The sequence below is a fragment of the Pelophylax lessonae genome (genome assembly GCF_965119305.1).
Source record: "Pelophylax lessonae genome assembly, chromosome: 10".
In the NCBI taxonomy this organism is placed as follows: Eukaryota; Metazoa; Chordata; class Amphibia; order Anura; family Ranidae; genus Pelophylax; species Pelophylax lessonae.
This window is the reverse complement of record NC_138777.1, coordinates 214,430,704-214,444,828: the sequence shown is the minus strand read 5'-3', so window position 1 is coordinate 214,444,828 and position 14,125 is coordinate 214,430,704. Positions and strand designations below refer to the sequence as shown.

At 43.1% G+C, this 14,125-nt stretch overlaps 1 protein-coding gene across 2 annotated transcripts in view; it reads left to right on the top strand.

The window, feature by feature from the left end:
• Positions 1 to 13,799, top strand: part of CHST8 (carbohydrate sulfotransferase 8) — a 565,115-nt gene extending 551,316 nt beyond the window's left edge. For both annotated transcript variants that reach the window (XM_082270418.1, XM_082270419.1), the window contains exon 4: positions 12,263 to 13,799. In XM_082270418.1, the coding sequence (XP_082126544.1) occupies positions 12,263 to 13,396 (1,134 nt within the window). In that variant the 3' untranslated portion in view covers positions 13,397 to 13,799. The remainder of the gene's footprint in view (positions 1 to 12,262) is intronic.
• Positions 13,800 to 14,125: the final 326 nt, after the last annotated feature.

Sequence of the window (14,125 nt, the reverse complement as noted above, 5' to 3'; positions counted from 1 at the left end):
TCCCCGCCCCGCAGATGTAAAGGCACGCAATGGCGTGGGTACGTCAGTGATAGCACTGATGCACAGCGCTGGAGGTGCGGCATGACGTCGATGTACAGGTGGACCCGCTCGTCCCAATCAGAGGGTGTTATTGCACCCTGTAACAACATTGTTTCTTTGTAGTGACATTTTGAATATATTGATCTCTGAAGAAGGGAGATTGCTCCCGAAACGCGTCAGATCACAATAATATATACTCTACTGCGATGTCATCCTATTACATCATTTCTGTCATTAATTCAAGAGGCTACACCAAGTTGTCAACCTAAAATGTTAATACATCCTATTGCATTATTCATGTTACATGTTATATGTACTTCAAGCCATTGAGCTATTATATGTGCCATTGAGCATATGTTGTCGTTTTTATACATTATGTAATAAAATCAATTTTTATTCATATATTGTGCATGATATTCATTTCCAGCCACTGAGCACGTACCTCATATAAAGTCCCGCGGGCCAATTTCTTTGTGTTGCTTTTAGGTTTAATACCACTTTTAAAATTCCATCCAGTTTGTCTGCACAACAATCAGACTCCGGCTGTCATAGTTCTAGTACAGGTTAGAAAATAAAAGCGGTTTATTGCACAATGTTTCTACCTTCCTCTATTCAGTTGACATTGGGCAGTCTGAACTGTGCACAACCACTGCAAAGCCAACATGAGGATCTATGGGGTACAGTCAGTGGTGTATTTAGGTTTTGTGCTGCCCTAGGCCTGACTAAACTTGTGCACCCCCTAATTTAAATATGACCCACCCCTTCCTGTAAGGGCCACACCTCTTCCTGTTTATGACCCGCCCTGTCATCTGTAAACCACAGACCACAACCATAGTCTATCAGTGCCCATCAGTGTAGCCTCATCAGTTACCATAAGGTCAGCCTTAGCAGTGCCCATCATCATACCATCATATTATACCATATCATACCAGGAGGTAGCAGTGTGACTGCTTTATGGGGGAGCCAGGCTTATTTTCCTCCTGGACCCTGCCCTCCAGCCCAATTCACCCTATAAGACTGGCACTATACTAAAAGTGTAGCGCAAGCCGGCAGGGACCCTTTTTAGTGGGGGAGCCGGGAGGAGGCTTTTTTTTTCTAGTGTGTGGTGCAGCTTTTTTGCTGCCCCCCTGCAAAGTGCTGCTCTAGGCCTGGGCCTTGTTGGCCTAGGCCAAGATACAGCACTGGGTACAGCATTAAAAAGTGGAACCATCTAAAAAGAGGTCTTTGCAGATGTTGGTGAAAGCACACACAAAGAAGAACAAAAAAATCGGAAAACTGAGGACCTACAGAATAAAAACATGGTAGAACTTAACCACTTCCCGCGACTCAATGTAGCCCTACGTCAGCTGGAAGAAGTGGTTGTACCGGGGTGATGCCTTCAGCTAGAGGCATCATCCTGGTACCGTTTTTTAGAGCCGTTGGTCAGTTTTTAGGTGATAATGGCCGATGCGGCTTGGCTTTTTTCCCGAGCGGGATGGGATGCCCCCCCTCCCCCCGCCTTCTGCAGCTCTGCCCAGGTCTCCCGTCCCACCGGGAGACCCGAGCAACCAACCGGCACGTCCGCCGGCTGGCTGGAGTTCGGCTTTGATCAGGTTTCCGATGTAGTAACCCAGAAGCAGAGTGATGATGTCACGTCCGGGTTACTCTGCAGCTAAAGGCGCCGTATTTAAAAAACTGTCAGTTTTCAAAAATGCAGATTTCGGCATTTTGAATACTTTGAAGTGCAGTGGAGAGGTTTGGGGTCTTTTAGACCCCCGATCCCTCCATAAAGAGTACCTGTCACTGCCTATTACTATCACAAGGGATGCTAAAATTGCGAACGCTAAAAGTGCTAAAATTAAAAAAAATGAAATGAAATTAATAGGAAAAAAACAAAAAATGTTAAAGCGCCCCTGTCTTCATGAGCTCATGCTCGAAAGAAAACGCGTACGTAAGCCGCGCTCGCAAATAAAAGTGCTGTTCAAACCACACATGTGAGGTATCACCCTGATCGCCAGATCGAGAACAATGATTCTAAAGAAAAGAGCTACTCTGTAACTCTAAACTGGTAGCCATTAAAAAATTTTAAAGCGTTGCCTATGGAGATTTTTATGTACCGTAGTTTGTCGCCATTCCGCTGGTGTGCGCAATTTTAAACCGTAACATGTATCTGTTTACTTGGCGTGACATTTTCTTTCAAAATAAACAAAAAAAAAATGGGCTAACTTTACTGTTTAGTTTTTTTAAATGCAGTGAAATATATTTTTTCCCCAAAAAATTGCATTTGAAAGATTGCTGCGCAAATACCGTGTGACAAAAATTTTTGCAACTACCACCATTTTATTCTCCAGAGTCTTTGCTAAAAAAATATATAATGTTTTAGGCGTTCTAAGTAATTTTCTAGCTAAAAATACAGATTTTAACTTGTAAACAACATGTGTCAGAAATGGGCTCGGTCCAGAAGTGGTTAATAGCGCCGTGGGAGGGATTCCCCCATCAACACTGACTGTGTTGAGGGAATTGGGCAATTTTCTTTCCTTCCACTGGTGGTGGAAGGAAAGTAAATTGCATAATCTATGGGCTGCCTTAATAAAAAAAAAAAATAGATACCAAATATATTAAGATTAGCTGACTAACTACAATGCGCACAATTTTCCATAGGTAACAAAAAGCCTTTACTGCTCATCAGTTTAAAGTGGAACTCAACTGTACCTGAGCACCAGGAACTTAAAACGCAATTGAATTCATTTTTAACATTCATAGCAAACTCCTCCATCCAGAGGCGTAACTAGAAGCTTCAGGGCCCCTGTGCAAGAAACCATGAAGGGCCCCTCTGTCCCCCTCTTTCCTCCGGGGCCCTCCCCACTGATCCCGGGGCCCTTTACTCCCATCACAAGGCCCTATATTACGGTCCTGCAGCAGGATTCTTTCACATGTTTTGCAGCGGGCCCCTTCCTACCATCCTGGGTAGGGTTGGCACCTTTTCTTCAAGCCAACCTAAACACTTTAGCGGTGCACAGCAATTTTTTTATTTTTTAGCATACACTATACATATATTTTGTGATTAAATACAATTTCTACTATGATGTACAAAGGGAAATCTGATGTGAGGGGAAACTAATAAAAGCGGGTCTCTGGTAACCAGAACCCCCACTTACACTTTAGTTCCCAGCATTACCTTTTAATCAGGGTTCCCAAAGCCCCTCTTGCATCAGAGTCCACAGACCCCCCCCATGCATCAGAGTCCTCAGAGCCCCCCCCCTCCATTAGAGTCTGCAAAGCCCCCCTTATATCAGAGTTCACAGAGTTCCCCCTTAAGTCTAAGTCTACACAGATTCCACTTACACTCTAAGGGGGGATCTCTGTGGACTCCAGTGTAAATGGGAACTCTGATGTAAGGGGGTCTCTGCTCACCAAAGTCCCCCTTACATCCGAGTCCACAGAGCACCCTTTACATCCGAATCCCCCTTACATTAGTGTACTCACTGGAGAAAGAAGGGGGGGGGGGACATTTCACTCACAGACAGTGGATGGAGAGTTAGCTCACTCCCCCAGGATGGGGCATGGGCAATCTGTACCTTTCATCTCTGCCATGCTGCACATCTGCTAACTGCTAGGCTTCAAACCTCATGCCCATACATCCCCTTTTTCGAGGTACAGCACTGCCAGGGATTGGAGAGTGGGTGTGACAGATACAGGAGGAGAGGGGAGGGAAGGGGAGGAGCAGATAAGCTCTCTCTCTCTCCTCTCCTGTCTGTATGAGGGAGGAGAGGGGGAGCTGTCAGTACTGGCTCTGGGCTGCATAAAAGAGACACCATCAGCTCAGAGCCCTGCAGCCAAAAACCATGCTGGGGCCCCTCACAGTGACGAAATGCCAAGGCCCAGTCACAAGTGGGACCTTTGTAGTTTTGCCACTGCCCCCACCCATCCATGTCCTGTGTTAGATCAAGTACAGCACCAGCTGGGATCTGACATCCCTGAACCCTGAAGTACTCAGAGCTGAGAGCGTCCGGGTACATGGTTTCTATGGGAGATCGAAGAGAAGGACCGCTCACCATCTTGGCAGTTGGCACCACTGATGGATGTCCCAGACTCCTGGAGGGCACAAATGAGCCCAGGATATACGCGTTGGTATGTGGCACAGAAACATCTAAAACAGAAGAAACTTACACTTCAGTAAAAAAAAGTCTGTCAGCAAGTTTAGTTCCGAATTAACTTCATACAGTTACCAGAATACAATATTTTTCAATATAATGGCACTTTAAGAAAGAACAGAGCGCCAGCCGCTGTGTAAAACCTTTGCTGTTTCTCTACATTAGAATGTAAACGGGTTAAAGCTCCGGTGTTGTTGAAAACTGTCCTTTACTTGTTCAGGTCAGTGAATCCTTTTCAGTGATGACACTTAGAAAGCAGTCTGAGAGGTGCCGCAGACATCCGGCTAAATGCAGCGCGTTAAAAGCCTCTCCTGGTTAGGGTGACAGCCGAGGTCACAGAGAAAAGTTGTGTCTTAATTTAACAAGGCTGCCGAAAGAAATGTTTTGCTGCTATTCAGAGCTTTGCAGTTGGGCATTTAATAATCACCCCGGTCCTGCTCTGATGGTGTTAGCGTTCTAAGTAGCGGCAGTAAAGCGACAAAAATTTGTAATTAATATCACTGTTCAGTGGAACTGGCTGCCGGAAAGACAGAGAGAGCTTTTCCTTAACCACTTGAGGACCAGAACTTTTCTGAAAAAAAAAAAATCTGCATTTTTTTTTAGCTAGGAAATTACTTAGAACCCCCAAATATTATATACATATTTTTTTTTTTTTTAAGCAGAGGCCCCTAGAATAAAATGGTGGTTGTTGTAATGTTTTATGTCATTTTATCAGTGGTTTTTCAAACGCAATTACGGTATTTTGGAAAAAATACACTTTAATAAATCTTAATGCAAAAAAAAAGACAATATATAACCCAAGTCTTGGTAAGGTATAAAAGATGTTACGCTGAGTAAATAGAAACTTAACATGTGATGCTTTAAAATTGCACGCGCTCATGGAATGATGACAAACGACGACATCGGCGACCCTTACTAAAATTTTTACAGGTTACCAGTTTACTGAGAAGGTCTGGCACTTGAATTATTGCTCTCACTATAACATTTGCAGTGATACCTCACATGTGTGGTGTGCACACAGTTTGCATATGCATGCACGACTTACATGTGCTTTTGCTACTGTTTATTTTATTTTTTAAAAATGTATTTTTTTTATCACTTTTATTCCTACCCCAGATCTCTCCTCTAGCCTGGAAAGCATGAGATCAAGAGAAAATGTGTTCTCATGCTTTCAAAAAAAAAAAAAAAGGTTTACATCTGCCCTACCCGGAAGTGACGTAATGACCTGACTTCTGGCCTTCTAGACTATAGAGATGGCCAGGGACCTTTTGGTCCCTGGCCAGCTTTATGATAACCCAGCGGCAACGGAGAGTCAGAGAGGCTGATCAGCCTCTGAGATTGCTTTTACATGAAAGAGCATCTCTGGCTGAAAAACAAAAATAATGGAGTTATGGTATACAGCTGCAGCCATAACCCATGTATCACCACTTAAACACAATAACGAACATGTACCGTATATACTCGAGTATAAGCCGACCCGAGTATAAGCCGAGGCCCCTACTTTTACCACAAAAAGATGGGAAAAATCATTGACTCGAGTGTAAGCCTAGGGTGACAATGCAGGGCGGCGGGCATGGTACAGGAGAATGCAGGGTACTGGCATGGTACAGGAGAATGCAGGGTGACTGGCATGGTGCAGGAGAATGCAGGGTACTGGCATGGTACAGGAGAATGCAGGGTGACTGGCATGGTGCAGGAGAATGCAGGGTACTGGCATGGTACAGGAGAATGCAGGGTACTGGCATGGTGCAGGAGAATGCAGGGTACTGGCATGGTACAGGAGAATGCAGGGTACTGGCATGGTGCAGGAGAATGCAGGGTACTGGCATGGTACAGGAGAATGCAGGGTACTGGCATGGTACAGGAGAATGCAGGGTACTGGCATGGTACAAGAGGATCCGGGGTTGTGGGCATACAGGTGGACCATGCCCGCAGCACTGCATCCCTTGTAGTATGCCTGCAGCCCTGCATAATGGCAGGTAGTGCAGCTGTTTCACTTACCTGTTCCAGAGGCGCCTTCATTTTAAAAATGGCGCCGCCTGGCGCCGACACGTCATTTCGCACGCGCCGCCACCGCTCGTATACTTTCGGCTATTCCCGGCCTCTCCCGGTGCGCGGTGACATGTATGCGCCGGGCGGCGCCATTTTTAAAGCTTAAGCACGTCGGAGCGGCCAGGGACTTTTTTTTTTTCTTGACTCGAGTATAAGCCGAGGGGGACGTTTTCAGCACAAAAAAATGTGCTGAAAAACTCGGCTTATACTCGGGTATATACGGTATTTGATTCTGCAGTAAGTTATTTTTATAGTGGACCTTGCAGTACAATGTGCTTTCGCTTACACTGCCGGGGCCCTCTGTTCATTAGCTTGGAACCAAAGTCCCGCTGTACAAAACTGCGAGTAGGCAGGCTTTTATTGCAGAAGAGACATGCACTGTCTCTTCTGCAATAAAATCCCCCTTCGGCCCCTTTTACACTTGTGCAACCTGAAAGCCACGTGACTTGAAGCAATGTCTGTGTAATCTTGAGGTCTATGGACCTCAGATTGCATCAAAGTCAGACCAAAGTAGTGCAGGAACTACTTTAAAGACGCTGTGACCTGAAGTCGCACAGATATGAATGGTACTCATTGGAAATCATGGGGTAGGACTTGTCATGCACAAGTGTGACTAGGGTCTTATGGTCTTATACAAAAATACCAACTGTTACCACAGCGCATACAGTATATCCCATACCACATGAAAAAATATATATCATAAAAGTGAAAAAAAAAAAAGGTTAAGAATCAAATATCATACAGTGAACTGCAAGTAAGCCCTTTAAAAAATGTTCCAATATCAGAAAAAGTGTTCCAGGTTGGTGTCGCCCTGTAGGAGGGGCAAAACGCATCAACAGAATTTCCAGTTCCCTACCACGTCACTTCTGCCATCCGTTGAACGCACGCCGAGCCACGGCGAACCCCAAAGAGGTCGGTATTGTTACTCTGCAAAGCGATCTTTTGTCATATGTCTTGTAAGTGCATTTTTAACCTTTGTAAACAATAAAATCGGAATACTACACTAAGAAAGTCTCTTTCCCTCTATTGAACCTGGTGGGTAATAAGCAATAGATATAGCGGTAGCTGCACACATGACCACCCTGTGGGAGGCAAAGAAGAAGGAGAGAGAAGTTTGAGGATACCCCCTCACCAGACATAAGGGTGTTTGACCCCCAGGCCGAAAGGCTGAGAGTCAATTTTCTCTGCTGAATAGGGGCACAGGACGGGTGTGGGCCACACTTCATGGCATGTTTTTCTGGAGCACAATAGCACTTTATTTATGAATTATTGAGCACAGAGCACTCTATAGGAAGAATGTGGATTATGATGTAGCACTGTCCCCTCAGGACCTGCTGAATAATGACTTGACGGGCTTCCCTGATTACCAGCACATGGTTACCTTGAGATATAGTTTGTGGATCCCTTCCTTGTTCCTGATGGCTCGTCACACAAATAAACAGTCTAGGGCTGTTGGGTTTTTTTAAATGTTTATTTGGAACTAGGATAGGAGAAGGGATTAGTGGGATACTCCAGTGTGAACTTTTCACATTAGTTGAGGACTTTCTAGGTTGATTGGAAACAGCTAGGCTGCTTAATCCACACTGCCACAGGTGTAGAAAGGGTTGAGTCTCTTGCTCTTTACTTCCTAGGAAGATGATTTAGTGCATGATAACTTATCTTCAGGATACTCTCACTAGCATCCCCTTTCAACCGACACCATCCGCTGACTATCCTAGGAGCATGGGTTCCCCCCCCTCAGGTCAGACCCCTTGACACAAGATTCTGTACTCACTGTACTGCAGAGACAGATCCTCCAGTGTCTCCCCTCTCAATCAGCTCCTCTGAACCCCCGGGTTCAGTTCCTCACTGCTACTCTCCAGGCCCTCAGGACGACTACCTGAGGCCACATGGCACCTCCACAGAGGAGGAGGAAGCCGCCCCCCTCCCTCCGAGACTCCGCTTTCCAGCCAAAGACCCCGAGCACATGTACTCTTGGCTTTTATACATTATCTCTACATGCACCAAAGCACTTTACCTCTGCCAATCATCAGGACTGTGTCAAAAGCCTATGCATCCAGTTGTCAGGTTTCCTACCACTGTCCAACATGCCTCCCTATTGGACCAATGGGAAACATTCTCTAGACAGAATGAGCTGCATACTGAGCACAATGAGCAGAGCTCACTAACAGATCCTGCTTTCTGGTAGGCAGAGAACAATCTAGATTTACCTGCAGCCCCTCTGGTAAGCAGACAGAGCTCAAAACTATACTTTCTCACTAGCACCTACCTAGGAGGGTGCTACAATGAAATGAACTGTTCTTGAGTTTGGAACACTTTTTCTGATATTGGAACATTTTTTAAAGTACTAACTTGCAGTTCACTGTATATTTGACTCTTAACCTCTTTTATGATATTTTTTCATGTGTTATGGTATATACTGTATGCACTGTGGTAACAGTTGGTATCTTTGTATAAGTGTTAACCCAGGGTGAACAGCAGCTACAATTTTTTTTTCCTTTTTTTCATATAGCGCAAGTTTTTTAAAATGTAATTAATGAAATCCCTCTACCTGCCTGCTCACCATCTCCTCCGGCACTGTAAACTGAGCTGCGCATCCAAGTGCGGGGATGATGGTCTCCTTCAATGAAGAGGCCTGAAGACCGGCTCTCAGAATAAGGTGCAGGACCGTTGGACAGGTACGTATGGAGACTTTAAACAACCATACATATAGAAAAGTAGGACTTTAAAGGCCACAGAGGAGGAATGATCACACATCTATAAAAAATATATACATTTTTTACATCCATATATTTAAATAGACTGTTGTACAAAACATAATTTGACATACATGTTTTGTCTTTTTAAGTATATGGATATAATACATATATAAAAAAGTATAAAAGTGTGATCATCCCTCCTCTATGGTCTTTAAAGTCCTACTTTTCTATATGTATGGTTTATTAATTTTAAAATTGGATGACGGCCAATAGTTCACGGTATTTTTATGATTCTATGACGACTTTGGTTCCGCTTTAACATATTCAAAAGTACATGTATAGGAAAGAACTGCTTTATACTTACCTCAACCCCAATGTCTGCCTGCCGCGTCTAGGCGAGGATGATGTTACACTCCCCCCTGTGAGATTCTGGGGAACACAGAAAGAATCTCGCTAGAAGATGCTTTTGGCTTTTGCAATGAACTAGAGTGTGTGATTTCACCTGCTCTACATTTCCTAGGAACTTTTCCGGATGGACGGTGATGTTGCAAACACGCATTTTTAAGCAATTTCATACGAGCAGCAGCAGTTGTTGCCTCTCTCTGTAAACTTAACAATGAACTTCTCTCATATGCTCCCTCTTTAGTCTGCTAAATATAACAAAACATTTTCAATTGTATACAGTATCTGTTTCTAAAAAGTGCAAAAACAATAAATAAATGTTGATTCTGCCAGAAATCCATTGAGCCCCTAACTTCCTGTGCTGCACTGAAATCCCAAGCAGTGTTTTCAGTTCTGCCCATTTCACCTTTGGACCAGTGATGTATCTTGGCCTAGGCCAACAAGGCCCAGGCCTAGGGCAGCACTTTGCAGGGGTGCAGCAAAAAAGCTGCACCCTGCATGGAAAAAAAATAGCCTTCTCCTGGGCTTGCACTACACTTTTAGTATAGTGCCATTCCTATAGGGCAAATCAGTCTGGCACCCCCATAAAGCAGTCACACTGCTACCTGCCGGTACTGATGGGCACTAATAGGCTTCACTGATGGCTACACTGATGGGCACTGATATGATGCACTGATGGCCACTGATCGGGCTGTACTGATGAGGCCACACTGATATGCTGCACTAATGGGCAGTAATGAGGCTGCACTGATGGGCACTGAAGAGGCTGAACTTATTGGAACTGATGAGGCTGGACTGATGGGCACTGATAGACTGGTTGTGGTCTGTGGTTTATAGATGACAGGGGGGTCATAAACAGGAAGGGGTGTGGCCTTTACAGGAAGAGGTGGTTCATATTTAAATTAGGGGGTGCACAAGTTTAGTCAGGCCTAGGGCAGCACAAAACCTAAATACACCACTGCTCTGGACCACAGAACACCCCCCATTTTATGGGGATAAGGTGGATGAGTAGATGTTCTTCTTGTCCTAAGGTACCAGTGCTGCTCCTCAATAGATATAGTACAAGAAGTAAGTGTTGGAACCCTGGGACAGGAAGTGTGTTATTGGCAGGATCACCAGGTGAAAATGAAAAGGAAAAAAAGATTACTAATGCAGCCACCTTGTCTAAGGACTGGTGAGCTACTCTATATAAGGTATTTGATATTGAGTTTAGAGTTCTAGTCTAGCTGCAGTGCGTCCAGGAGGAACGGTTGCAAAATCCAGTCAAAGTCCATGGCATGCTGCGGCCGGACAGGGCTGAACACTGTACTGAGTGTGATTGTTACCCACATTTAGGGCCCTATGCATTCAGGGATGAATGCCTGGAATGCAGGTCTTCTAAAGCCATCTAAATCAAATCTCTAAAATCTCATGTAAGCTTAATAGGGTTAACCCCTCCCCACCCCACAGCCACCTCCCAGCCCTTTAAGAGGTTCTAAATGCAGGTGGGGCAGAGGTAGACATTTGGGTCATGTGACAGCTGTGATTGGCTGTCACAGAGGTCAAATGATCGAAAGCTATCATCCAGTTAGGGCTTTAGATCTACTTTAATTGCAGTTAATGATGTAACTAGTCTGACATACTCACTTGTGTGTGTAAATGTTAGCTTGAACTATTAGGAAGACACAATGAGTCGGCGCACGACAGAAGAGATCTCAGAAAAGACTCTGGCCAAGTCTACCAATGTCAGAATCGCAGCGAGACATCTTAAGATATAGGAAGATGCTGAAGAAAAAAGGGGGTCTCACTACTTATAATATATAGACAGACCAGATAATTAAATCAGAAGTCAGCAGGTATACGAAACATATATGATCCAACTCTTGCAAACTAATCCGATTCCTCCCTAATCCTTTAACTTTTACTCCCCACCTTCATACATCTCAGACAGATATAGGGATTTTTTAAGGATTTTAAAGGAATCGGATTAGTTTGCAAGAGTTGGATCATATATGTTTCGTATACCTGCTGACTTCTGATTTAATTATCTGGTCTGTCTATATATTATAAGTAGTGAGACCCCCTTTATTCTTCAGCATCTTCCTATATCTTAAGACGTCTCGCTGCGATTCTGACATTGGTAGATTTGGTCAGAGTCTTTTCTGAGATTTCTTCTGTCGTGCGCCGACTCATTGTGTCTTCCTTATTGTATTGGTATTTAGTGATTAATACTAGAGTTGGCTGCATATAGAATCGGATTAAATCCGAATCTCAGAGTCATTATTTATTTACTCATTTATAACGAGCTGCGGCATATTAGAGGAATCCTCCCACTCGGATACATACGTGACAGCGCATTTATCACCCCACTATTTTTTCTCGTTAGCTTGAACTATTGAGATCTGTAAGCAAAAGTCTTTTTACTTAAAATAAGAAAACGGAGTGCCCATAAAATGTAAAAAGGAGACTAATGCTTAACACTTTGGCTGAAAACAAGTATGCAAAATATTGTTATGCATTTCTTATTTACTAGACAAAAAAAGCGAATATTGTTTTGTTTTTTTTAATCCTGACTATAATGCACAAAATAATAGAAATCATTCAAATCGCCCCACGTTAAACTGATCATATTCGCATGTTTTTAAATGAAACCTTTAAAAGGTTGTAGATTTTCTTTTAACTTAATATTCCTGCAGGGTATGTTTACTGATAGAGCATAGTGTGGTTCATAGAGAACAAATCCATTTGACTTTATCTTCAACTGTCTGGTTCTGTGAAAGAAAAAAAAAAATTGGGTTTTTTTTTTGACAGTATTATGAATAAGCAAATAAAACTCTTCACGCTTCGATTGAGATAGTGTGTAGATTTGTCAGACACAACGATCTGTGTTCTTTTCAATATATCTTGTATGCTTTGTGTTGCGGAATTCTGAATAATTCCCTATTCTTCTATTCACAGGACTGCACGCCTAACAATCAGTATGGAACTTCAATAGAAGCTGCTGCCAAACAGCTCCTGAACATAAACCAAGATGTACCGACGTATCCCCCTTATCAGTACTCAGCTAGTTTACACAACCCTAACCGGAGGCAGAAGAAGCCAATATTTCTCAGGCGAGACAATAAAAAATACAATGAGAGAAAACTCTTGAAGAAACGCAAGCATTTTCTATTGAAAGAAACTCCAATTCTGATGCCCATCAACAGTTCTGCAGTGGATCTTATGAGATTGGAAGAGGACGACAGGAACAGCAACTGGAAAAAGCTCTATGAGGTCCAACGGCAGCGGAAAAAGCTGATGCAAGACGTCTGCTTGAAGTATAAGAGTGGCAGCCGAAGGATTATCACCCCTTACCATGTTTCCAGAATCTTTGTAGAGGACAAGTACAAGATTCTCTATTGTGAGGTTCCAAAAGCTGGTTGCTCCAACTGGAAGCGAGTTTTGATGGTTCTTAATGGACTGGCCTCTTCAACTAAGGATATTCAACACAACACTGTCCACTATGGAAACTACCTTAAGAGACTGGACAGTTTTGACCGCAAAGGGATATTCAACCGACTCAATACCTACAAAAAGATGATCTTCGTGCGTGAGCCTTTCGAGAGGTTGGTGTCTGCTTTCCGGGACAAGTTTGAGCATGCCAATAACTACTACCACCCTGTCTTTGGCAAAGCCATCATTTCAAAGTATAGGCGAAATGCCACCAGAGAAGCTTTAAGGACAGGCTCTGGAGTACAATTTAAAGAGTTCATTCAATACCTGTTAGATGTCCATCGGCCAGTTGGGATGGACATTCACTGGGACCACGTGAGCAGACTTTGCAGTCCATGCTTGATAGATTATGACTTCATTGGGAAATTTGAGAGCATGGAAGAAGACGCTAATTTTCTCCTCCACCTTATAGGCGCTCCCCAAAATTTGACATTCCCCCGATTTAAAGACCGGCATTCAAATGAGGAAAGGACCACTAGTAAAATCACACAACAATATTTTGCACAATTGACTCCACTGGAAAGACAAAGGACCTATGACTTTTATTACATGGACTATCAAATGTTCAATTACTCCAAGCCTTTTGAAGACTTGTACTGATTATGAAACATGGAGAATGTGTTTTCTAGAAAACGTCCGCTGGAGGAATGACGCAGTGTTACAGATCGATAATTTCAGCCCATGAAACTCTGAAAAATCTGATCAGTTCATATTTTTACTTCTCAAACTTTAAGCAGCTATTACGGAAGGATATTTTAATACCACTGTCCTGATGATATTTCAGTAAACTTAATTAATTTGGATACCGTTTCTATAACAGTTACATTTATTTAAGGGTACACCCACACTTGCTGATCCTGCTAAAACTATTTCTGCTCTGAAAGAAAATATTTAACTGAAGATTTATTGTAAAAATTGTATTTTTGTTGGGTGAATAAAGTTGTTTTTAGAAAAAAAAATCAAATAAAAAGGGCTAGATTTTTAATGGGGCAGTAGACTTTTTTGAATAAAGAACTCTCATAATTCTGTACCAGTGGTATCAATACAAAGGTAAAATAAATTCCAAGTTACATTGGTCCAGCTTGGACCTTTTAGCACAGGCTCTATTCCGAGAATGCTTTGGATTTTCTGAATGAATGCAAAGCGTTCTCTGATTGGAAGAGGTGGAGAAGCGTGTGGTGACATTGACTCCACCTCATTCAATCAGAGAATGCTTTGGATTTATTCAGAAGATGCAAAGCAATTTCTGAATGGCACCTATGATCATTAGAGTACTGGAGTCTACGTCAGTGACTTCCATCTTCAATGAGCATCCGCAAGGTACAGTAT